At 38.7% G+C, this 26,975-nt stretch overlaps 2 protein-coding genes across 5 annotated transcripts; both read right to left on the bottom strand.

Annotated features, from left to right (window-relative positions):
* Positions 1-61: 61 nt before the first annotated feature.
* On the bottom strand, positions 62-11,698 carry LOC111323785 (uncharacterized; the record flags this gene model as incomplete). The annotated part of the gene is made up of 10 exons (XM_022927211.2): positions 62-1,856; positions 2,114-2,150; positions 4,515-4,665; positions 4,841-5,084; positions 5,245-5,327; positions 6,203-6,353; positions 6,652-6,797; positions 8,515-8,844; positions 11,456-11,488; positions 11,623-11,698. Coding segments are annotated over 10 exons (1,437 nt in total), but the record flags the coding sequence as incomplete, so codon positions are not given.
* Positions 11,699-13,672: 1,974 nt separating this feature from the next.
* Positions 13,673-24,917, bottom strand: LOC111323830 (neogenin). Of its 4 annotated transcripts, none has more exons than XM_022927270.2 (11): positions 24,757-24,917; positions 24,285-24,560; positions 22,872-23,243; positions 21,859-22,028; positions 19,925-19,994; positions 19,431-19,516; positions 17,830-18,076; positions 16,585-16,702; positions 15,975-16,029; positions 14,874-15,028; positions 13,673-13,847 (listed from the first exon to the last, which is right to left on the bottom strand). In XM_022927270.2, the coding sequence occupies exons 1-11, from the start codon at positions 24,845-24,847 to the stop codon at positions 13,748-13,750; spliced, it is 1,740 nt and encodes a 579-aa protein (XP_022783005.2). In that variant the 5' UTR covers positions 24,848-24,917; the 3' UTR covers positions 13,673-13,747. The 4 variants fall into 4 exon arrangements, with proteins under 4 accessions (XP_022783005.2, XP_022783003.2, XP_022783004.2 ...); XM_022927268.2 differs by having other exon boundaries at positions 19,925-20,093; positions 24,757-24,916; XM_022927269.2 differs by having other exon boundaries at positions 14,824-15,028; positions 19,925-20,093; positions 24,757-24,916.
* Between the last annotated feature and the right edge of the window lie 2,058 nt (positions 24,918-26,975).

Consider the following 26,975-nt stretch of genomic DNA (forward strand, 5'->3'; position numbering starts at 1 on the left):
CGCCTGAGAATACAAGCAGTCTAAATGTCACCATCAGTACAATTAATAGCCTAACTCTAAATTCCGGGACAAAAGATTAAAAGTTCACTTTAATGAGTGATGTTTCTGTTCCCACGTTAACTTTGTCAGCGAACCCTTTTATAAAAATTGAAACTGTTGTTTGAAAAATCCGTCATTTACTGACAGACTAAATTGCACCATCCGTAAAGTGACATTGGTAAAGTGACATTCATTTGACATGAGTTTGTCCAACACCTCCATGATAAAAAGTCCCACCATTCACTACATAATCCACATATAATTTATTGCATGAGTAACAAACCGTCGAGGCGGAAAATTCAAAAGCCAAGTTTTTAAAAACTAATCCTAAGCATTTAATTCGTCTTCTTTCCGCATGGGGCACCGGAATATTGGGCATTTAAAGCAGCCCTATTTCGTGTACATTTCTCGAAATCTTTACTTTGTCTCTTTTTTTTTTTTTTTTTTTTTTACATCGCAAAGATAATTGAGGTTAAATTAGATAAAAACCGACCATTTTGGTTTTAAATAACTGAAAGTCTTAAATTTCATTTCAAGACAGACAGACAAATCCTATGTAGAGTAATGCGTCAATGACCGTATACTATAGATTCCTTTGGTAATTTGCTTACTGGAAAACTTGAGTTCACCAGTTTTAAGATTAAAAAGCAACACGTAAAAACTGTACACCTTCCCTTTATATATTTAAAAAATTATTTTTCTAAGTGCTCCAAGTGGAAACCAATTCGTAGTCATTATCACTATAACTTGTTTTTCTCCTTTTTTTCTTTGGTGCTTGAGAATTTTTGGAAACTTTGTCTAGGACACTCACTTTTTATGTATGCCTTGGTGTCTATCACAGCATTCGTCTTTCTCTTGGCTTTTCTTCAACGTGTGCTGCTCAGTTTAATACATGGAAAATATCGTCAAAAATTGGAACAGACTTACATTGAGGATACGCGCGCGAATAAGCATTGATAAGAATGGAAATAAATCTTTACTCTTCAGTTTTGAGTCTAGGCTAGATTGTCGAAGTAAATGAGAATGCGACTAAAAAAAAGATTTAAATGTAATGACTATGAACTTAAAAAAAAATTCCTTACACCGTATCTTCTAAAAACCCCACTTAAAGCAAATCAATGAGACAAATTCTCATTCGGCCGATTTACACGGTAGGACTTGGTCCCATGTGACAAGCTTGCGACACTGAGGCATACGGCAAGAATTTGTTTCATGTAAATCAAACCGACAACTCGCTTACGACTGTTGCATACGTCTGAAAAAAAGTCCCAGGATTCTAAAACATGTTCTGAAACGCTGCGACAACCTTAGCCGAAATCGGTAAAAATGACGTGTTTAAAAAGAAATTTCCACTGAGCGGGGGGAGGAAAGAAAAGTTTCCTTGAGTCATAATGGCGGACGATGTTGCAGCTGTTGGTAAGTCGTCGAAACCAAACGCGAAGATAACTTTTTCACTGAGAAGATGAGACAGAGAACTTAATTTCACTGTGAAGTAAAGAAGTCCTGTTCGATAGCCGCCAAAAAGAATATGTTTAAGGAGGAGTTGAATTGTATGCGATTTTCAAATGTCGTAGGGGAGAATGTCGTGCGCGTGTAAATGATCCTAAGTCAGTTGTGTCGTATGCCTGTCGCTAGCTAGTCGAATGCGACAAAGTTGAACTATATAAATCAGCCCTTACTAAAGCACAAAAGTTTGAGTCATCCCTATCTCGGTTTATCAATTGAGGATCCGTGTGGTCTTCAAGAGTATGTATTCGTTCGTAGTCAGAACTTCTCGCGGGTGAAGCTGAATTTTCCAACTCGTGATAAGGTGGGTCCTATAATGGACGAGATTGTTGAGAGAAAAATAATAACAAAGTTACAAAAAGACCTTCACTAGAACTGTTCAATAATCGCAAGAGTTTTAAATCTAACATCAGCAGAAATGTTTGCGCATAATGCACCATGGCATGTAATAGAAGCGCTTTAAAGTAAGGAATGGTTTGAGGGGAGGTTTAAAGTCAGCCAACACCAAACCTCCGGCTTAGTGACGAGTGAATAAAGGGAACAGAATAAGATACCCCAAATTCCTTACCAACTGTATCCTTTCCTGAAGTGGTGGTTGTTGCCGCCTACATAGATCATGAAACAAAAAAATACAGAGATAAGGACAGCTAACAAGTCAGACAGAAAGAACAAAGGAGCCAACAGTAAGGAAAGGATATCCAAGTAAACGATTCCTATAAATTACAATTTTTAGTCGGTGTCTCGGAGCAAAAATCATCTTTGCATTATTTAGTATTAGTCTCCGTTAAATGGCAACTTTCCTCAAGATTCACTTCATCTTACAATATTACGTCTCTTTACACTGTCGTTCCTAATGGCGAAGGCCTTCTGGCCCTTAAACATTTCTTTGATCAACGTGCTGTTAAGGAACCTAAATCTGAAACACTACTACGCTTAGCCGAACTAGTGCTCATACTCAATTGTTTTTCATTCGGGGACAACTTCTTCAAACAAACCAATGGTGTCGCCATGGGCACCAAAATGGGACCTAGCTATGCCAATCTTTTAGCAGGTTTTGTCGAACACCAATTTTTCAGCCAATACAACGGCTCCAAACCGGAACTCTACGGTCGCTACATCGACGACTGTATCGGCGCTACCTCCTCTACCAGAGAGGAGCTCACTCAATTCATAACCGCAGTCAATTCTTTTCACCCGCCTCTAAAATATACCTGGGAAATTTCTGAAAAGTCTTTATCCTTTTTAGACATCAAAGTTTCAATTGAAGGCAACGGTTTATGCACTAGTGTGTATTACAAACCTACAGACTCGCATAATTACTATATATTCGTCTTCGCATCCATCTCACGTTAAGAATTCCATTCCTTTTTCTCAGTTTCTAAGACTTCGCCGTTTATGTAGTGTGGCTCTGATTTCCACCACAAATCAGAGTCAATGTGCCAGTTTTTCGATAAACGTGGTTACCCTATTTCTGTCGTCCAAGCCATAGTTATGTTCAAGCGGGTTACCACCGAGCCCAACTTATTGATCGACATTCAGCACTACAAACGTCACAAAAGGAAGATTCCGACCGCACTCCATTCACTCTCGCGTTTCACCCACACAACCACTCAGTCAAATCCATCATTCTTAAAAAACTTTAAATTAGTTCAAAACGATCCAGAGACAAGCACTATCTTTCGCAGCTTCCGCTCATTTCATTTAAACGCGACAAAAACATAGGCAATTTTTTGGTCAGAAGTTCTTTTCTGACTGATGACCAACCCAGCACTTTTAAATGCACTCGTGCACGATGCAAAACGTGTCCTTTCATTCACAACACTGATAAAATATCGGGACCCAAACGATCCATTAAGATCACCGATCACTTCACGTGCACTTCCGCAAATGTAATCTATTGCATAACTAGCACTTATTGCAAAAAGATATACATCGGCGAAACAGGCAGAAGACTAGGTGACCGATTCTGAGAACACCTTCGCGACGTGGAAAAGAATGACAAGGACACATCGAAACCAGTTGCTAGACACTTTAATTTACCTAATCATTCTAAGCAACATATGGCAATCTGCGGTCTTTCCTCACACTTAGGTAGCACGGAAAGCCGTAAAACTCTTGAATAAAAGCTCATCTTTCAAGCCGGCAGTCTAAATCCCACAGAGATCAGCGAACGCTTTTCATTCCACTAATTTATTCGCGTTTTTCTCGTTGCCATGTTTCCACCAATAACGTAGCTCCATTTTCTGCCTTTAAAAGCACACACAACCCACAATTCCTCTATTCGCTAACGCTCGAAACGTCAGCTTTTGTAATCGTTACGGTGGCCAATTTACCATTTCAACTTTGTTGATATATCCAAATTATTTCGTTACCCCCACCGATGCAGCCCCAAACAGTTTCTTTAGAAACTATCAGCCTTTTTACAAATTTGATGGTCTTTCTCCAGCGGAACGAAACAATTACGGTATCTCGTTAAATGTGCAAGGGATATAATAGAACTAGACACATATTTGCGTTCACTCGGGCTTTCTGTCGGCAAGAAATTGTGCTTTTCAGTGTGCCTGCATTCGCCTGTACAGGATGAAATTTGCGTCTATGCCACTCTCTATTAACATGAGATAGCTCATTTGACACAGCATGTTTCTCGATCAAACGTTCACTTATAAATGTTCGCTCATAAAGAGATCCCTAATATGATTCGCGAACCGACCCGTTCCGAAAGCACTCGACATCTTTTAATGTGGGTCTACCGCGAACGCTGTGAATACATTTTGTATGCGTCTTGAGCCTGGATTACACCATGCCATGCGCTCATCAGTCAAAGCGTCGCGCATGCGTGATAAGGATGTGACTGATTTGCAACTATACGAAAATTAAAAGAAAAAAAGCCGGATCTTCAACTCGGGCGATTCCTTTGGAAAGCCCGAGTAAAAAAAGAAACTGTTAAAAATACAACCAAAAACATTTACCTAACTCTAGATTCCCTGAAGTAGTAAATCGCCGCCATTATTAAGACAAATAATAACACCAAACCGATCACTACTGCAAGTACAGTCCAGATATCCGGACTGTCAAGAGAACGATTAACAACATGAGATTCAATCTCCTTGGCCTCCTCGCCTGAAGAAAAAAAAAAAACGATAACAAGGAAACATTGTTATCTTGCCGCTTGGCTGATTCAATTCCCACTATTTCACCTTTTAATCTCACTACAGACTCCAAAAAGTCAGTTTTTCCGCCCACTGCAAAAAGGATTATTCTACGTAACGTTCAAATGCAACACACAACGACTAACCTTCCAGGGGCCAAGGAACACTTTTCGGTCCACATCCCTCAGCTGTGCACATACTGATCTGAGTTTGGTACGCAACATAGCGATTTAATCCACGTATAGTTGCTTCAGTTGCCGAGCTGTTGTTAATTTGCAGGCTCTTTGTGGAGTTGGGGATTGGAACCGACGAATCGTTTCGCTTTGTGGTCTGCCAGTAGTCTATGTTGAACTTATTAGGGACGCCATTCCACGTATACAGAGGCGGCAGCTGTGGACGAGGAAAGTTATTTGGTAATTTAGTCCTACGTTTACACAAAGGTATACATACCGGACGAGAAGACATGCAAGGATATCTGTGCTGAATTTGAAGTTCAAGAAATTTAAAGGTATATTTTGCTCCCTTAAAAGTGTAGGGAGGTGGGCATTACCTGCCACACAACAGTAACATCCCGTTTTTCTTCGTGAGTGTTAGACACTGACCAGTTGTTGAACTGTGGAGCTTGAGTTGGTACTGAAGGAGATCAATTAAAATACATGAGAATCCAAAAATATAACCAAAGAAGCTCAATTTTGGGGAGCATTATCAGGACTGACTAGTCAGATCTGGACATATTCCTGTCATGCCTCAGTCCTTTGAACTTACCACAGTAACTTGTTTATCAAGATAAAAATACCAGAGCTGAGCATTGCTGTAAATTGTAATCAGGTGAGTGAGTGAACTTTGTTTGAAACAGGGTGGCCCATTCAGCTATGAGGCTGTTGTCCAGAGGGGCCCTGTATACACCTTAAATCATTACAATATTGTAATAAATTATAATGAACACTTGTTATCTGAAAAACTTGTGGTCTAAGAAAAATTAAAAAAACACAATATTTATAACCAAATTCTAATAAACACTAGTAAGCTAAGACCATATGATATTATAAAAAAAAAAAAAACAAACAAAACAAAACAAAGGAATACACAAGTAGAACTGGATCTATATTACAAGATACAGATTTTTCAAACATTAGCACACAGTAAAAATCTATGCAAAATTGTGTTTCATCACTAGTCGCTGAAAAGCCTTCAGAGACACTGTATGTTTCGGATGACAAGTTAAATAAAATCGCTCCAGAGTATCTAAAAGTTCTCTTTCTGAGGCTTAGTTTGGGTCTTGAAGAATGAATGTCTTCAGGCCTTCATGTATTGTAACTATTATTATGGAAATTGTGGTTGCTTCTAAAATAATCAGAAAGATACTGGGGCACTAAACTATTAAGACATTTGTAGTCCAAGATGGAACAATTAAGAAAAATTTGGTAAAGGAAATCAACTGAAATTTATACAAATACTGATGACACAATTAAAAGTTGGAACAAAATTAGTTGCTGAGCTAAACCAACCATCCTCAAGAGTTCGGACAGTAACAGGCCCATCCAATAATCCCCAGCCGCGTTGACACCCCAAGCTACATTGGATATAAAACTTGTATTCTGTGTATGGAGAAAGGTCATCAATGGTCCGTGATTCACTACCCAAGGCCATTTGTAGTGACTGAAATTCAACAAAAAGTAGAGAGAAGTTGGAGACTAGTAGTCAGTTAGCCTCAAGGACAAGGAAGAAGTGGGGGTCACGAAAAACAAGAGATCATGAGATCTCAGAAGTTGGAGGGAACAATCAAAGTTTCTGAAGCAAGGAGGAAGGGAATAAAAAAATATATGGGAGGTGAAAGGACATTTTTTTGAAGTAGCGAGTAAAAATCATTGAAGGGTTTTAAAATACTTTTGGATTTGGCTACATGTAGACCATAAAGCAGCCACTGTGAAACAAAAGAAAAAATGCTGAAATTTACCTCATTGAAGTTTTCATGTGCTGCAGCATACCAAAGTTTATAACACAAGATATATTTCCCCATAAAAGGTGCAGGTCTCCATGAAAGTGAGATAGTTCTTTTTCCAATTGCTTTTGCTTTCAGGTTTTGAGGCCTTGTACAGTGCACTACAACAAATTGATATGAGAACAATACAACAAAGGATATACAACAGACTAGCAAAGTTGTGATTTAGAAAGATATGACTGCCCACTAGATGTCCTTGTATGCAAATAACCAGATGAAAGCTACTAAATAGGGATCACTATGGTAGGATTGGGGTTCTAACCAAGAAGTGTTTGACAGATAAATAATAATAAACTTTATTTAAAAATAAGTGTCACTATTATGAGCTAATCAGGGACACTATGAAATAAATAGATACATCTGTACAGAACTTTATAGGCCTTATCACCAAAATATGAAAAAATGTAACATAGACATGAACAAAGATAAAAAATGAAATTAAATAAATAACCAACTGTGCCACACCCAGGTTTGAGAAAAGGGGAATTCCCTTGCAGTAAAAATACAATTTCAACTAGGAAGATAATAAGAAGAAAGTAAAACAGTAACCAGAGGATATTTATTTGTCAAACACCATATTCTTACTGCTAAAAGTAAAAGAAACTTATTAAAAACACTGTGGATGATCTATATTTACATTTTAGGGGTGCAAGGGTTAACCCTTGCACTGCCAAGATCTCACTAGCAATTCTCCTTAATGTCTGCTATACAATTCTTTGCATGTCAGTTGGGAGAATTTTGTATTGGATCAACTAAAAATCCCCTTGTTGATATTTGTCTTTATTCTCAACACTTGTCTGCTTGATACTGTATTGATATTGCAAGGAGAAATTCTGTCTTGGTCACTCATGGCAGTGAAAGGGTTAATTAGAGTAGTACCAACCACTATGGTAGGATTGGGGAATTAAATTATTCCTCTGGGGAATGTTTGAAAAAATGGAAACCTCTTACAATCATTCATTTTGTACTCTTGAATGTAAATTAAAATTAGTCCTTCTTTTAAATCGAAGTGCACTGTGTAAGGCAAACAAAAACAAGGAAGATACATGTCACTGCTGGATGTAACTTTAGAAGTGGGTTGAGAGGTGACCATAGCCTGTTCTAAATTGCTTTTGGAGCAGTTGTTGGTGGGTACTTGTTTTCAATAATTACAACAGATTTTGGTTAAGTGAAGAGCAACAGATGTTTGTTGACCAAATTTTGGCATTAACATTGAGTTGTTATCAAGGGCTCCATTTCCAGTTGAAACCTGTTGATCTACTTCTATTGGCAGAGTTTCATGTGGGACAGTTGGTTTTATGGTAATTAACATTTTCTGCATCTCACTCATCTGATAATTGTAAGTGGTGTGCTGCACCAGGCCAAGGTACAGCTAGTTGGTTAAAAAAAAAAAAAAAAAAAAGAAAGGTTAAGTCTGTTTATGAGCCAAGTGGCCCATCAGGCTAGCACTTAACTCCAGTTTCTGTGTAGCATGAAGTGACTTGGAGTATTTCTACTCTCCCTGGATGGGTTGATTGTCCATCACAGGATTACCCCAGCATTAAATTCGCAGGTGGGTGAAGAGAGGCACTGTGAGGGTAAAGTGTCTTGCCCAAGAACACAGCAAAATGTCCCCCACAAAGGCTCAAACGGGGACCACTCAATCTGGAGTCAAGCGCACTAACAATGCACCACTGTGCCTATCCCTTTGATGTAATTGGTTTCCTCAGGCTACAATTCTGACTACAATACCAGGATAGTATCTGCAAAGTCTTTTTTTTTTCAATGAGTTTGTTTTAGTCTAGATTCCTTATTAAGGCGTTTTCCTCTCTACTTTACCTTTACTTAGTAGGCGGCACGATAATCGGTGACTTATGAAGACTCCAGATGAATTTCTTAACTCCACAATATAATAAAATTGAAAAGGGAAAAGTGATTCTTCAGTCATTCTACATTGTAACTCTTTCTGTAATTGAAGCTGTGTCATGTTCAACATGCAACCAAACCGATATTGTTCACTTGATGGGCGAATGCATCCTTGAACCCTAGGACAATACGATATTCTGTACTTAACCAAAGATGAGGAATTCCTCTGTGCAAGTGGTTTCCAAATAATGTCAACATCCTTTAACCCAAAGGTACCTTTACAATATGATTGTATTTTGACATCTGTTAAAGAAAAAATTAAACAAATGAATTTATAACTTTTATTTCTTTTAACATAAAAGAGCAGTATTAGGTAATAGTGGTGAGTAATGTAATAGGAGACAAAGCTACAGCTGAAGAGCCGAGGAAAATTTTTTAAGCACCAGCAACATTATTTTGCTATTACATAAAGATGATTCATTTCTCTCCTCGCAAATGCTACTTTCCTACAGCAGGGTTTGTGCTCTTTTTCAGAAACAAATTTCAAGGAATTTTCCAGGACTTTTCTAGGCTCAGATTGATTTTTCAAGGACTCCACATTTCATCTTTAATTAAACCTGTCATTCACAAGATTTCCAAATCAATTCTCCTCCTTACAGTCAATACCGCCTCCCAGTTTGCTCAATGGATAGAGCGCTGGACTGTTGTGCGGGAGGTCAACGGTTTGAGCCCCGGCGGGACCAACACTCAAGGTCTTAAAATAATTGATAAGAATATGCTACCTATCTATAACATCAAGAAATGGTTAGATATTCTAGTCTTCTCAGATAGGGATGAATAAATGGAGGTCCCGTCTCCTGCAGGGTTAGGGGTAGGAGACGTTAATTTCCCACGCAGGAGATTACTGCGTGATGGATGTCCTCCCCTGGGGTGGGATGGGTGGGTTTCACAGGGCCCCATTTAACCAAGCTATCTGCTAAACTGGGCTACCCTGTATAAATATTTGTAAATATAATAACAAATATTCGTAAATACAATACAATTTAAGACACATTTCTTGTAACATAAATTCTGAAAACTTTATTGCTTGATTTAAGCAAATTTCCAGGACTATCCAGAACCTGCAGTCTTTTTCCAGGACTTTCCAGTCCTGGAAAATGTCAAAATAAAATTCCAGGATATTATATATACAAGGCTAAAAAGATTAAGAAAAATTATTAAAATGTTAAAACCAAACGTTTTTGGCTGTTTGCCATGATGATCAGCCGAAAACGTTTGGTTTTAACATTTTAATATTTTTTCTTAATCTCTCTAGCCTTGTATATATAATATCTTTTATTAAGCGAACATTATGGATAAAATTTCAGGACTTTCCAGGTTCTCCAGGACCCATATGAACCCTTCTAATGTAAAATTCCCTTCAAACTGCTTAATCAAACCATAAATTGGGCAGTGACAAGAAAGTCTATACAAAGTAAGCATGAAACAATTCTTTTATGTTGCTGCAAACTACGGAATGAAATCAGCACACTGCACACAGGATAACGAAGAACTACACGTATCTGTCAAATACTTTTGTCTACGGCTACTGTGGAAAATAACTCCTGATCCGGTCTGAGAGTAGAGAGTTGAGTATTTCTACTCCTGAGTATCAAAAAGATTTCATGCGCTAGTTAAGTCGCCCTTTAGCTCTGCTGATTAACTGCACATCATATCGTACATTATTTACAAGTTGCGAACAAGTTGACAAAGTTTGTCTTGGAAACTTTAGTTTCTGATGGAGAAGATAAATTCATATTCAGGAATATTTGACTAACAGTGAGCTAGATTACATTCCTCACCCCACAACAAACATAAGCATTAGAACGATGTTGTGAAATGAGTGAAAGGGCGGCTTTATAGCAGATCTTGTGGTTGGACAATCGCAAAACTTGCCTAAATCTACTCGTCACAAATACTGAGCTCTAATCAACTTCTTCTCTCACCTTAAAGTAAAAAATCTGTAAAAGAATCCTAAGTTGTACCTCCTCTCCTCGGTAGCTGGTGTTGTTTTGCATTAATTAAATTAATAAGTTCACCACAATTTGCCGCCATATTCATCAAGAAATGAGCTTTATTTTTATGTCTTCAGCCGCTGGTCATACGAGTGTCGTGGCGTATAACACTTGAATGACACGACTGACACGACGACACGATCATTCAAAAGAATTGAACTAAATTTCAAAATTTGACAAAGAAATTGGCTTGAAAATTGGGTCGATTCGTTTAGATTTAATTTTACCATTTTTTCTATGGAAACTACTTTTCTTTTCGATGCATTCTTTTGAGCCATGAGTAATATTGATTTGAATAAGTGCTTCCAGCTAAATATTCGAAATTCATGTCATTAATTTCAGTTAACATGTAGATCGCTGAAAAACACTTACTGTGCCTTAAAATTATCATTTTTCGAATAGTTATCATCCAATTTAAATTAAAATGAGTCAAGCAAGAACTTTTATTTAGGGTAGACATTTCCCAGAAAATTCCCCATGGAACAACTTACCTTATTTTTGGAATTTTCATTCAGACATTTGCGCGTGTTTCATTGAACATTAACTTAACAGACACGCGCTAATTTTTTGTTTCTTGAATAGTCTGAAATAACGACTTGAACGACCGTCTTAGATTTTCAAAATAGTCACTGCTCTTGACTACGAAGGTGTACCTGTTTTGTACATCTACATTGTCAGATATCGGTTTGGCCAGTTCGTCAGTTATCGTTGCATCATCGAAGGAAATCGAAACGTGCTCTGTCGCCATTAATGCTGTTAATAATCGTATAAACTTTACTGGTTGTTTTAGGTTTCTTACAACGCGCTCCAATCGCAGGCATGAGCGAAAAACTAAAAATATTTTTGTGGGGATCCCTTACCTGTGTGATTTATTTCCGCTTCGATGTGAAATACTAGAAATATAGAACAAAATATGGATGAAAACACTGCTAACTTCGCCATCTCTTGCGTCCTGGCGGTGGAAATAATATTAATGCATTTCTCGTGTTGTTTATATCTTTTATACGCTCTGACAACACATACTAACAATATTTGTTCGAGGGATTTTCCCCAGCTTCTCGCGCGGTCACAAGTATTATTAGCAATGAGTTTAATTTTCCATGGAATTTAAGTTACAGAGAATTTCACGATAAAGCAAATATTTCATGCATTCTTAATTAATTCATTGTTGGCTTGAGGCCGCTTTGCCAGCCGAAATGGACGCCTTTCATTCTAGTACAATTGAAGGACACGCGTAAAAAAGAAACAAAAAGACAAAAAACAAAAATAGCATCGTTTTCTTCCTACAGGGAGATTTACATAATTGTTAGCGCTAGCGTCTCCAAAATTGACAGCGAGCAAAGACAGCAGATAAATTCAGCCTCAGTTAAGGCTGTTACACTTCATTCTGGACAAGATTCGTGGTTATAATTTGTTTGATTGGAGAAATCCAACAACCATAAGTCGCGCTCTTCTGCAGTGCCTCGTTAAAGATTCCACCTGTTTGATTTCCATAGAAATGTTCATGTGTTTTGTTTCATTGCCTAGTTTATTTTCGTTCTTAAGGTAACTAGTCAAAGAAGGGAGACTGAAGATCCTATTTTGCGAATCACTCTTAAATTTCACTCCAATTTCTCACAAAACGACGCCCGTGGAAGGCAATTTGACACCCTTTTCTTAATAGGCTTGGCCATTAGGAAGAACTGGTGGCACAGGAAGAAAATGTGGGGGAGGGAGTACCAGTCGACTTTTTTTCCCCTTAATCGTGTATGAACGAATAATCATAACTATGCGTTTATCAAAAAGTAAAGTGCGCTGTATTGCTCTTGACATCCAAATTTTTCGGATAACGTGACAATTTGTATTCAGTGTCTTTGGGAACTGAAATTCCACTTTTTAAAAGGCGTGGAGGAGGAAGCAAATTTTCACATTCTCCGGAAGCGAAACTACTGGTCTTAGGGCTGATTAAAGCAACGGGGTTGATCAATTGTACGTCTGAAGGATTATGCATATCTATGTAACTCCGTGAACCATTGTCTACTCCTGTACTCAGTTCAAAATTTAAGTCAGGTACACGTGATAGGCTAACATGATGGAAAAAGGTTAATCATAATTTGCAGATAGTCTGAGAAATTGGACTCAACAGCATAAACAAATTCCAATCTTTCCACCCCTCCCACCCCTCCCATCCCTTTTACCCGTAGCAGCTGTCTGTTCTCTGCGTTAGGCGTCGGTCTCAAACCTGCTGACCTGCTGTCGTAAATTGTTTGACTTCGTTGTTTACATAGCAAGGCTAAAAGAAGGGATTCAAATAACCTTTCACGCTGGTAACAATGATGCACACGCTACACGTGCCCCACAGAGAGCCAAAAATATCAATTTGCAATTGTTTTTAATTCCTGTAATGTCAAAGCCGAGAGGTAAAGTGTCGTGGAATTGTCTAAAAGCATCACTTGTATCCTCACGATCCGCGAACTGGATTCAACTCTTGAGTCCACCCTGTTACAAAGATAATCATTCGCGAGTGCTTTTAAGCTTTATGTCCCAAGTTGCACGCTTCTTTTATGAATAATGAATAAGTCGCGCTGTGAATAGATACAAAAGGATGGTTCAAAATTAAACCAAGTCGGTATTTTTTTATCATGCGGAGAAAAGGAAAATGAATGAATTATTATCGAATTTGCTACTTTAAAAGATGAAACTGACCCATGCCCCGATGCTGCTCTCCTCAATCTCAGCTTTTAATCAAACTATCACTTGTATCAGGTGCTATTGCCCGTATGGCACCTATTTTTCAGAAACTCGGGACGATTCCAATAATCATTTAGAAACGAGCTCTATGGAGTTCGATATGCTTTGCATGCAGATGAGAAGGTGGCTTTAAAGTGTGGGACTTTGTAATTGTGATGTCACGCTTCCATGGGGAAAGAGGGGACTTGAGTGACATAACCTGAAAGAACGACTGCAGTGTCAAGCTCGCTGCCACAGTTTCTCTTCTTCCCAACCTGGGAACGAGGTTGACTGGTTGTCAGTTGGCGCACTGACTAGCAATTGCCACAAGGTACAGACGTTTCAGTCAATAAGATTACAGCGCGATGTATGAAAATACTTGTTTTATTTTATCCTGACGCCGTGCTTTCAAAAACTCTGTAGGAGATCAGTGTATACTGAAATTATGTGCACCAGTTCTGAGTTAAAACTAATTCTCCAATAAATAAAGGTTTCGTTGAATGCTGCAAAGTCTTTATTATATTAACTGTTGTGCAGCGTCGGCTACAGAGGGAAACACAACAAGATTAGTTAAAAACGTAATTATAAACGCTGGGCGATCTAAAAAATAAGTGCTTGGTGCCATAATCAGCAATAGCGAATCGAAGGTAAAAAAAAAGACACGGTTTTTAGTGCATTCTACTCCGTTACAGTACGTTTCCAAATTGAGAACAGTGGCGAAAAGTGAGAAGCTCTTGGTGAGAGTTGGCATCAATCTAGGGTGGGTGGGTGAGTTGGGTGGGTGGGTGAGTTGGGTGGGTGAGTGGGTGAGTTGGGTGGGTGGGTGAGTTGGGTGGGTGGGTGGGTGGGTGAGTTGGGTGGGTGGGTGAGTTGGCATCAATCTATAGAACCGGACCGATAGACAATTAAAAATTTAGTTTATAATTCCAGTTGCCTAATTCAAAAGTTCCTAGGCGATCAGATTACCACTAATAGTCAACTAGAAGTTAGAATCGAAAAAAAAAAAACCGCATGGGAGACAGAGGTGAGGAAGGGAATTACACCGCTACGCCGTTTTTTTTTTTCGTCAAACAGAACAGCTCAAGTTCGTTCGCTTACTCTTATATACTGTATTTGCTCAATTAACGCCACCTCATCCATAAAAATTTATAGCATTTTCTATGCAGCGTATAACCATAAGCGACGTTTAGTTCAAAATCCTATTTCTTAACTTACTGACAACGATGACGATAAACCCTTAGTGAAAAGCAAACTCATATAAGCTTCCTTAAACCCTTTTTTAAACACAAGTTTCTTAAATAGTGTAGATTCCGTGTTGCACCCTACTATATAATCTTAGAATAAACGCGCATACTTCTGAATGGTAGGCATGAACTCCAGGGCAGTGTTTTACTGCAGTGTAATTTTGCCTCCATCGATCGACGCCATTTAATCATGAATAGGTAAATACGAGATTTATGGCACAAATTTCCCAGTAGGCTTCGATATGAAGTGCTCGTTTTTCTAAATCGCGTCTCACCAATTCAATCTTCACAAGAACTTTAAACATCAGCTGTGTCGTGCTCTGACCTCATTGATGCATTGGGCGCAGGCTCAGGGGTTTTCATTTGCACGTATTCGTTCTTGTCGCCGCCGAGCAGAGGCGAAGTGGTTACGTCATAAGTGTGGCTGTCCTCTCTTTTTTCTGATCCAGTATCGCTTTCACACGAAATTGAACTCGGAGGCTGGATAAAAAATGAGAATGTATTAGATCATGTAATAACCTGCCGATGTAAGAGCTCACAATTTAATTAAGAATACCCAAGTTTGAGTGAGAAACGCAATGACCTCTGTCGATTATTTAAAGTGTTTCGAGATTATGTAGAAACTATTTGTGGGTAACCCATAAGTTGTGGTGTGAGGTTTCCTCAGAGTCTTCTTTCAATCTGAAATATTACGTTATTTTCCGTTGGTTTCATCCACAACACTTTAAAATCTGATGAGCAAGTGAAAATTATTGCCTATGCACAATTTCACCCCTAATACGCACAGATCGAATGCTCTGGTGCAAAACCTGGCTGGATCACTGTGTTGTGTTTTTAATCAAGGAAGGGCATTCAAACTTCACAGCGCCCTCCTGCTCACAGGGGTATAAATCAATGCCAATGAGCTTCTACAAAGAACAAAACATTTCTTGGGCGACTGAAAATCAGAAGACACAAAGAGAAAGACGAAAGCATTCTGCACTTCCCGAACATCACATTTCTGGGGATTAACACTCCTAGTAGGGATTGGTTCCGGCAGCCATGCAAGCAAGTAACGTAGGAAGGCTTCCCAAAGATAGATTGGGCAGAAAAGTCAGACTCATACGTATAACAATGGTTAACTATGGCGGGCCATTCTAGGATGATTGCTCGATATATAATATCGCCCCAAGTAGAGAAAATAAGAGCGAATTCAGCAAAGTGTACTCACTGAAATTGCCATTTTGACCAACTCAAAAGCTCCTTTCAACTCTACGATAGAACTTAGAGCGGATTTTCCAAGTTTATAATTGAACCACTACAGGTATTCTAAAATTTAGCAATTAATTCAGGTAGAAGCTCCTCCATTTATTTTCCAAAGCCTTAAAGAGATACACCCAGTTTCAAAATAATAGTAAAAAAAAACTGAAACGAGGTTAGAGATTACCGGTAATTTTCCAAGGACATATTTCAGTGATGGTACGCCTTCTCCTCTACGTCTCCTGTTAAAAATACGCTCGTTATCGTTAAAACAACCAGAAAATACTGAATGGAATAAATCATATTTGAACTGCGGGTGATAAATCAGGAACCGATTCCCGACATAAATTGTCCCAACTCAAGTTTACTTTACGAGCTCTCCAGAGCTCCACCCACCGACAGCATATCAAGAGTCACTGTTCAGCCGAGAATCAAGCGTTTTTATGTTTTTTAATAGTCAGATAAGGGGTTAAAACATCAGTTCTTAAATGTGTTCTTGTCAACTTGCTGGGCCCTTGGCAAAGTTTTTCGGGATCTTGACGGAAGTAAACACTCCATGGACCTACCATGAAATTACATCCTAGTCTTCCGCCAATGCCCCCCTCCACCCCATCACGAAGGGGTTGTCAAACAAGACTCCTCTGTTCTTAGATACTTAGCCCAATTTAACCACCATACCACGGTAGATAACCATCCGCACGAAAGTTTGTTATTCGAGTTTTAATATCTTTACAGACGCGAGGGGAGGAGCGCAAAAAATATAAAGGTGATTTTTCCGTTAACATAGGATAACGTACCTGTGCCAATAATAGGCCATTACAGTTAAACATCCAACACAGAGCAGTAACCCCAACACGACACCAATGATGTAATAATTATCTCCTTGTTCGATCGTACGTGGAACATGGGTTCCATCTAAAAAAAAAAAACAGTAAAAAATACTCGTTAAAGACCGCAGAATGTTACAAATTGAAAAGTAAAGTTTTCCTTCCAAATTCACCGAGCCCAATTAAACCCGTGTTAGATGTCCTCCGGTTTTGCCACATATCGTTTTGCCTCCCGACCTCTTTTTTGTATATAAAGCATATGTTGCGTTTGAATGATCAGCATAGCGAGTTTTCCTTCTTCTTTTCTCGCGGTCTACGAAAGCGTCGTTTGTTGCCCACTCGGAAAGCATTTTGATACCATTTTTTCTCAGCCGAATCCTCAACTGTTTTTGCAAGGGGTTCATAATTTACTAGCCTGCTTGCAAGCGGTAGCTCGTGATTTTAAGGGCGAGATTCAGCGCGGCGAATATTCCGTCGCGATATCGGACGAGTGGAAAGTCTGGGATGATTGGCAAAGCGAGGAGGAGGGGGGAAAGGGGACAAAAACCAGAAACCTCCCCTTAGTATCATAAAATACCTGAGACAGTACGAGCACCCTGATTGGTCAGAAACCTATCGTTGAAAACAACAGCTAGTAAACTCATAGGACATTGAGGTTTTATTTTATAGACGGCATATTGTATCGGTTTACCGGCGTAATAACCCACTTGGAATGTTGGAAGAACACGTGAAAAGTTTGTAAATCAGGAGCTGGAGGCGGGTGATTTACCAACTTTTCTCTTGTTCTCCCAACATTCAACGTGGGTTATTACGCCAGTAAACCGATAGAATGTGCCTAACGCATTCTACGCTCTTCCAAAGAACGGCGCGACCTTAATGGCCTTTCAAGGAAAACAAACCTGTATGATACAGTCTTGGTATGAAGAGCAGTTGGCTAGGAGGCCCCCCAGCATTCAAGGAGGGTTATTACGCCAGTAAACCGATAGAATGTGCCTAACGCATTATACGTTCTTCCAAAGAACTGCGCGACCTTAATGGCCTTTCAAGGAAAACAAACATGTATGATACAGTCTTGGTATGAAGACCGATTGGCTAGGAAGTCCCCCAGCATTCAAGGAGGGTTATTACGCCAGTAAACCGATAGAATGTGCCTAACGCATTATACGTTCTTCCAAAGAACTGCGCGACATTAATGGCCTTTCAAGGAAAACAAACCTGTATGATACAGTCTTGGTATGAAGACCGATTGGCTAGGAAGTCCACACCCCACGCTGGTGCACATTTCTGCCGTCACCTCATACACCTCGTCCTGGCGTAGCTGTTTTAAGGTGCCATTTGTCATGGAAACATTGCTTAACACAATCACACGACGGATGTTAGCTTCAGTAACGTTACTGTTTGCTAGCCAATAACGTAGCACAATGTGAGTGATGTTACCATTCCATGTGCCACTGTCGGGAAGCTGTGGGATTAAAAAATTTCAGGTACTTGAGTTAGCGATGTTCTAACTGATTGATAACGAAGAAAAAGAGTAAAATTTGTAACAGATTTTAAACTTAAGGGAAGGAGACAGCTATCAATGTGTTAAAGTGCACCACTTTATTATATCTCTCAGTTAGTAAGAGCGCTATGATTGATCAACTAAGCGGGTTGTATTTCGCGATATGTATATATACAGTGGCAGATACAAACCTAGACCTTGAGCTATGGGGAAGAGGGGGTGTACACCTGCCGGCTTTTCTTCCTTCTGCCTTTTTTTTTTTTTTTTTACCCAAAATAAGGGGAGGGGGGCGCGGGTCCACCGGGCCCCCCTCCCCTGGATCTGTCACTGATATACGGCCCGCTACATTCACAAGTCTGTTTGAATTAAGATCTTCCCCTTCTATTCGAACCCCGATATATGATAAATATCTTACTACCCTCGTTTTGTCAGTCGGTATATATATCTTATTAACCAAGCGCGAGGGCCGTACTGGGAGAATATCAGCCCGAGGTCTTGACAGTACGGACCGAGCGCAGCGAGGTCCGTACAAAAAAGATCGAGGGCCGATATTCTTCCAGTACGGTCCCGAGCAAGCTTGGTTAATAAGAGATTTATTATACGACTGAAGTTCAAAGGGACACGGTATCATGATTAGGGACCATTCGGGACAGTGTCCGGTCCAATACTTAGAGAATATTGGACCGGAAATAGAGCATTTTGATTGGTTGATTTTAGTCATTGGCCCTCTGACTGCCCGAGTCGCGTAATAATGTAAGTTACGGAACCTAGTTTCTTTCACTCGGATTCATTGCCCGCGCGCTATGCGCTTGGGCCATAAAAACTCGATCCGTACCTTGCAGTACGTAGGGACAAAGAACTCGGTTAGAGGTATGTACATCACAGAGACAAAAACACACAAACACACAAAAAGTAAAGATACAAACAGACAAAGGCTGAGAAACGAAACAATATCTACAATCTGTAATTAAATAACAAAGTCGAGAAAAAAGAACATACGATGCAGATGAACGCATCAGTAGAGGATGACGCAAACAACTCAAATTGTGTGTGTTTTAGGTTATGGTTTTACAGTACAAGTATGCGATATAAATTAGAACGTAAACTCCTGCAACCTCCATGAATCACTAAACAAAAGTCAAAGAATGAAATTAATAACAAAGGGCCCTATCACTAAGTGATTGCCCGATAGTATTTTATGACTCACTCTGAAGACAAATCGTAAGGAAATCGCTCCATTAGATTTCCTAATCCAAGGGCTATTTACAACACTTGAATATTAACACAGAAAAACACATGCATCTATGACACATACCTCCCAATGAAGAGTAACATCTCTGTACTGTCCATATAGCCTTGTGTTTGTGGCATTTTCCAAAAATTTAGGATATGAGCTGGGGGCTACAATGAACGAAAAGAACAACTGTAGTATAGCAACTGTACTACAGGCCCTCATTATTTAATAGTTATTTACAAAGATAAAGTTAATCCTGTTGAATAATCCCCAAAACAACGTTTTAGTATTATAATAATTGCTTGATAGGTGCTCTTGATTTCTGTTGCAAATAGTCAAGTCAGCATTGCAGGACACATGTTTCTACACCTGCTGGGAGATTTGAGATGAGCCGGGAAGAGGTTTGGTGGGATCCAGGCACTTTTCCATGCTAGACCTCTTACAGACCCCTCACAGCTTAATATAGCTTAAGGCCTCATAATTTCCGGCAGGTGAAAAGACACTCATGTTTACAGACTACTGAAGTCTCTACAGTGTACATGAGAGGTAAAAAGAAAAACTGTGGACTTCGTTACCTTTTTCCCCGGTCCTAGCTGAGAATGGGCCCACTTCTTCTCCCTGAGTAGCTTTTGAGGCCACTATAGTCTGAATTGAGCAAGAGATGTAGATATGATACCAGGTATATGGGTGAAGACCACTGATGTTCCTTCTCATAGTCTCATTTGAAAATTTTTTTCTTATCACCTTGATACAATAAAAGTAACAACTGATAAACAAATTATATGACCAAAAGCTACTTGATAACTTCAATAACTAGTTTTTGGAACTGGACTCACCAACTCACAACAACTTCAATTTATAAGGATTCTCAATTATGCACTGTAAGTGTCAGAGATTATAAATGATCATTATAAATCACTTATGATGAGTTCCAAAATGATAGTGAAGGAAAAAAAATGAAAAATCAAAGCAATATTTGGTATCCCACACTTCAACTTATTCTTGTGTGAAAAGGACTAAGAGATATTTATTATTACTATATACTAAAACAGTGGATAACATTGAAGGCAGCTCTGATTGGCTAGTCAAACTCTGAATATCCTTTGCTATTTATAAAATGGCGTCCCGCCGGGTTTGCATCCGTGACAAGTGAAGAAATCTCTCAAATCAATTTTTGGTGGTGTATATTATCTCACTGTATATAATAATATACATGAAAAAAATTCTCAGTTTTGATTGGTTAAGATGAATGCAGTTTTCAGTTAATTCAGTGCAGAAGAGAGTTAATTCAGTGCAGAAGAGAGTTAATTCAGTGCAGAAGAGGGTTAATTCAGTGCAAAGAAAGAAACAAACCAGACATTCTGATTGGTCAGAATGATTGGTCAAAGTCAATGTCAAGGTCAATGTCAATGTCAAGGTCAATGTCAAGGTCATTGTCACTTTTATTTTTGCACGTGATGCGTGCACTTTTCTTCTGCGTAGTTACAAGAAGCCACCTTGTATTTTTTCATGTATATTATTAATAGATAATCGCATGATTTTTTCATGCAATTTGGAAAAAATAAGCACTTGTAAATTTTTTCAAAGACCACAAATTGCACTCACCCTATGGGCTCATGCAATTTTGTTAGTCTTTGAAAAAATTTACTTGTGCTTATTTATTCCAAATTGCACTCAAAATCATGTGATTACCTATACTAATAAAAAAACAACTATTCACCTCAGTGTCGGTGGTTAGCAGTGGATATTTATCTCACCGCTTCACGGCTTGGTAAACACCCATCACTTACCGCCTCCACTTCGGTGAATAGTTGTTATATAACTACACATTTTATTAAAGAAATGAATCACTTACATATGTGAAAGCATTTAAAACCCTTCACTTCCAAGAGTGACTACCAACTAATTTCACCACTGAATCACACATTTATGGGTCACAAGAATAAAGCAAATGATCACCAACTAAAGAAGCTCTTGTTTTTTTTTCAACAAATTCTCCTTGTCAGCACGAAGGAAATGTGTACATCTAACAGTACAGAAAATATGCATGGTGATGTTAAGGTGTAAAGGGTTCCTTCTTATTGAGCACTATAGAACCGCCTCCCAGTTAGCTAAGTTGGTTAGAGTGCCGGATTGTGTTGTGCGGGATGTCGAGGGTTTGAGCCCCGGCCGGACCAATACTCATGGTCTAAAAATAAGTGAGGAGAATTTGTTACCTTTCTATAATCAAGAAATGGAAAGATATTCTAGTCTTCTCAGATAAGGACGGATAAACTGTAGGCCCCGTCTCCTGCAGGGTTAGGGGAAGGAGATGTTAATTTCCCATGCACGAGATTACTGTGTGGTGAATGTCCTCCCCTCGGTGGGATGGGTGGGTGTTGGCCCTGAAAAGCCACTATGGGGAGTTAAGTCATGTAATACTATGTAATGTTCGGAACACTTGCGAATCAGTATGAGAAGCACGAGGCATGAGATCTTGGGAGTTAGAAGGTTAATTGTCACTATTTACCTTAATATGTTTAGGAAAATCACCATGGCTGCTACCAGTTACTACACGAATCCAATAAATAAGATTTCCCTGATAATCCTGTGGCACATCCTTTGGAAGATCCCATATCAATGTCACCTGAGTTGCCATTAAGTTGTTTAAACGTATGTTTGCTGGCTTCGTACACTTTACTAGTGAAACAAGATATTAACAGAGATCACTATTAAATCATTATTAAAAAAAATTTATTCTTAATTTTGCCCTTAACTGTATCTTATAATTAGGGGTCATCCACTAGATTAACCTTTGCTATTTGGATGATCCTAACTCGCTACCTATTTTATTGCTAAATTTTTTCTCCTTATTCCTTTGCTGTACTGTGTTTAGTTGCTATGTAAGTTTAACCTACTGTATATATCTTGTAAAACCGAGCTGAGTTAAATAAATCATCATCAAGTCATCATCATCACTGATGTTCACTTGAAACAAAATAATTTTGAAATAGGTGAATAGTACTCCAATTAACATGACATACTTTGCACTTAACATTCACAGAGTGCCAAGCCATACAGGTCATATTGGGGTTGTGCAATAATTCACCTACTTAGATAAGTGGGCTGTCATACCTTCTGTCCTACAATAAATGCCTTAAAATCAACATCTACCCAGTACCTTTTCTCTCGTCTGATATTGATGAATGATGTAAAGTTTTAATAAACAATCATTTCTCATATCAATAAGAACATTCTACTGACAACAATCATTCACTTGACTCTGATGATGACTTCCGCACAGGTTGTCGAAACATCAGTTACTACCACCGAAACAGTCCTTCTCAGGACTACACTCACCAGGATGATCAGACTACACCTTCACAATCATTTCTCTGCTGACACAATCCTTGAAAACTATTTGTCACCACCACCTGGTACAATTATTATCAGTAATCATCAGGCATGTATGTTAATACAACTATGACTTCTATCTTTTGTCTTTTTGAAAAATTATAAACATTGCTCATCATCAACATATACCTGGGTGGTATACAGGACATCGGACTTGTTTACTAATGATTTCATCATCCATATTTGCTATTCCAATGGCCAAAAAAATCCATAGATGTGGGATATTTTCATTATCACTAAACAGCTTTGGAAATACTTTCTTGTAGAGGGATGTAAGATTGAATTCCATGACCATCCCACCATTTGACTTTGGGATTATAGGACAGCCGCTGAAAATGCTGTAGCCGCTGGGAGGATGAAAACAATCCAAATTACAGTAAAAAATTTGGTAAGTGAAAGGTCGTTGAACAGCTTGATGGTCAACCAAAGCATTCCAGTGAAGCAAGTCCCTATAATTGGGGGATGCCAAATCACTTGATTCACATACTGCCTTGATTGCCCCTGCAGACAGGAAAACAACCTCTTAGTTGGACATATATATATTATTTTCTAATTAGTTGTACTAATTTTAAACATGGGAACTATGTGTGATCCATTCTACTATCAAGAAGTCAAGTTGAAGTGTTCCTTATGCTATGCTGTAAACCAAGGGATGGATTTGAGTTTAATAAGGCTGTTCAGGAATCCTAAACCAACATACAATACTTTGGATAGGCATAAAAATTCCTTTGATTTACCTGATTTATCACAAATAAAGGGTTGCTAGCCATCAACGTTAACTGTGTTGTAAACCTTGATTAGCTGGCAAACTCCTACCAATTTTGTTATTGTGACAAATTATGATTCTGTAAATAGTCTGCAGCCGCAATATAAACCAAGTGTTGATTTGAGATCTGTACAGGTCTTCAAAATCATTCTGCACTTCATAATTGACATAATTATGATAATTTGGATTGGCTGACTTAATTCCTCCAATTCGTCAAATTTACCAACAGTGTAGGACAGCCAGTCATTTAGTGTTTTGAAAACCTTGATCGGCAGTTGCACCCAAATACATATCAAGTGTCACAAACTGGTTTCATAATATAACTGAGAGAGGCATTAGATCTATGTTCGAGTAGGAAGGGTGTGCAGGATAGCTAGGCATTTCGTGACCAACATATGATAACTTGGAAGACTAGGCTGAGTTCAGCTGATATGTCATTAAATTTACCAAAAGTGTAGGACTACTGGTCATTTAGTGTTTCAAAAGCCTAGCTGCCTGCCATTTAAACACAGTGTTTATTGAAAACTACACGCTAATGTCTATAGAAACCCAGTTAGGACTTCCGCACAGTCCCACACAGTTCTTGGAAATGGCGAAAACAATTGAGCGCGTTTATGCAAAATTCATTCCTAAAATGAAAACAAACCAAATGTAAAGATTAACCTTATGATAAACAAACCTTTAAAACGCAGAGTAGCTACGAATCTATTTATAGGGCTACCAGTATCATTAAATTAAGTGATAATTTGTTGGTCGACATGATCATGCACTCTCACCTCCAACAAAAAGTGTCACATTTGCATCTGCCGGAATTGCTTCGCTAGGGCTGAGCCCAGATGAATTGTATACACCACACTGGTAAATTCCTTCTTGATGACGTGTAACTTTCGTGAGAATGAGCTTCACCGCTCCGACTTCCTGCTTGGTTTGATTGTGAAGCCAATCTCCGTTGTGTTTCCAAGAAACTCGGCTGACGAACAATGGCCTTCCGTGGATTTTACAACTCAGCTTAAGAGTTTTACCTTCTGTGAGGTATTTCTGTGGGGCTGGAACTTAAATGAGTAAAAGTATTGAGCTAGTTTAAATTACTTGAAACCAAGAAACTTGCAAAGAAGCATCGCACATGGATGATCCATCAGTTCTTCAGTAACAAATAGAACGTTTTCGTAGAAATACTTGTCTTTTCGTTATCTCGAACAACAGCAACTGCTGTTTTTAAAATAAAGAAGATAGGAAAAGTTAACTTACCTGAAAGAAACGTTTGATTAGCTCCTGATACATGGTAAATAAGGGCACAACAGACGACTAAAGCCTTAGAGGAAATCAGACGCGCTTCCATCGGCGGAGAACCACTAATCAGAGGAGTTATTGGCAACTCGTTGACAACCGGAAGTGATAAGAAACTGAACAACTGTACCTTGAACAGCGGAAATTTTAAAGATCACGAGGTATGGGATATAACTGTCATATAATGGTTAAATGTATCAGGCAATGATAGAGGTGTCTGATCGAGGATTTGGTGGGTGCCATTTGTCATCGTCAAACACATAGGTACGTAGTATGTTAAAATCCTATCTTTACTACCTGTGAATTTTGTTTTCGTGCACAGTTAAGTGCCACTCCCGCTAAAAGCGGTCCACTCGACTTCCCGTCAAAAAAAAATTTTCCTTAATTTTTTTTCCTATGAAAAGGGTTTGGGACACATATTTCAAAAATAGTTTGGTTGTTTTCCAATTCTCTTTTTTTGCCTCGCCACAAGCGAAAATTGACTTTTGGCTAGACCATCCGTGTAGACAACGATCGAAAGTGTGAATTTCACAGCTTTTGTCGAGCGTGCTGCGACTGCAACAGTGTAGCTCACGGAATTCTCTCTTGCTTCAAGTTACAAGCTATATTCTGTCAGTTCACAGAGAAAATATGGAAACTTCCCTTGAAATCCTATTCACACCAGCGTGATTAGAAGAGACCCTTCCTTTCGACCTTAATTTGCAAATCAAAAATTGACCAATTTAAAACAAAGAATTGCTTTAATGCTTTAAAAAGTTTACTCCTAAAACAGTTAAAACTATACTAGGATTTTTTACAGTATATAACTTATAACTATATTTAAAAGTTTTAAAATAGTGATGACAATAACATAAATAATAACATTGATTATAAAACAATAATATTTCTAAAATAAATAATGAAAATTAATATACACCGCATAAATAAAAGCTCTATTGTCTTTAAATATATAAGGACACATTGGCCTTGAAATCGTCTAGAGAGTTAGGGATTTGAGGTAAGTTCATATTGTTCCAAGTTCTGATAGTTTTGGGGTAGAATGAATATTTGTATGTGTCATTCAGGGTGCAAAGCTGTTGGAATGGTACACAATTTAGGTACCTTGATGGTCTGGTAACTTGCATTATCTCGGATGGTAGCGAGATCCCAACAAGGCCCCTATAGATTTTGTAGAACATGCAGGTTTGATTTATCAGTCTTCAACGTTCCAAAGAATCCCATCCTAGTGATTTAATCATCTGAGAGACACTACTGTGACGAGAGTAATCATTATTGACAAACGTTGCGGCACGTCGTTGGACCATCTCTATCTTATTGACATTGCACTGTTTATATGGATTCCACGCACTACTCGGATATCCTAATTTAGGACGAACAAGCGAGCAATATGCAGTATTCTTTACCTTTACATTGCACTGTTTATATGGATTCCACGCGCTACTCGCATATTCTAATTTAGGACGAACAAGCGAGCAATATGCAGTATTCTTTACCTTTACATTGCACTGTTTATATGGATTCCACGCGCTACTCGGGTATTCTAATTTAGGACGAACAAGCGAGCAATATGCAGTATTCTTTACCTTTACATTGCACTGTTTATATGGATTCCACGCGCTACTCGCATATTCCAATTTAGGACGAACAAGCGAGCAATATGCAGTATTCTTTACCTTTACATTGCACTGTTTATATGGATTCCACGCGCTACTCGCATATTCCAATTTAGGACGAACAAGCGAGCAATATGTAGTATTCTTTACCTTTACATTGCACTGTTTATATGGATTCCACGCGCTACTCGCATATTCCAATTTAGGACGAACAAGCGAGCAATATGCAGTATTCTTTACCTTTACATTGCACTGTTTATATGGATTCCACGCGCTACTCGGGTATTCTAATTTAGGACGAACAAGCGAGCAATATGCAGTATTCTTTACCTTTACATTGCACTGTTTATATGGATTCCACGCGCTACTCGGGTATTCTAATTTAGGACGAACAAGCGAGCAATATGCAGTATTCTTTACCTTTACATTGCACTGTTTATATGGATTCCACGCGCTACTCGCATATTCTAATTTAGGACGAACAAGCGAGCAATATGCAGTATTCTTTACCTGGGAAGAACAACCGGAAAGGATTCGTTTAAGAAGGCCAAGGGTAGAGTTTGCCTT

This window comes from Stylophora pistillata, chromosome 1 (assembly GCF_964205215.1).
Source record: "Stylophora pistillata chromosome 1, jaStyPist1.2, whole genome shotgun sequence".
NCBI lineage: Eukaryota > Metazoa > Cnidaria > Anthozoa > Scleractinia > Pocilloporidae > Stylophora > Stylophora pistillata.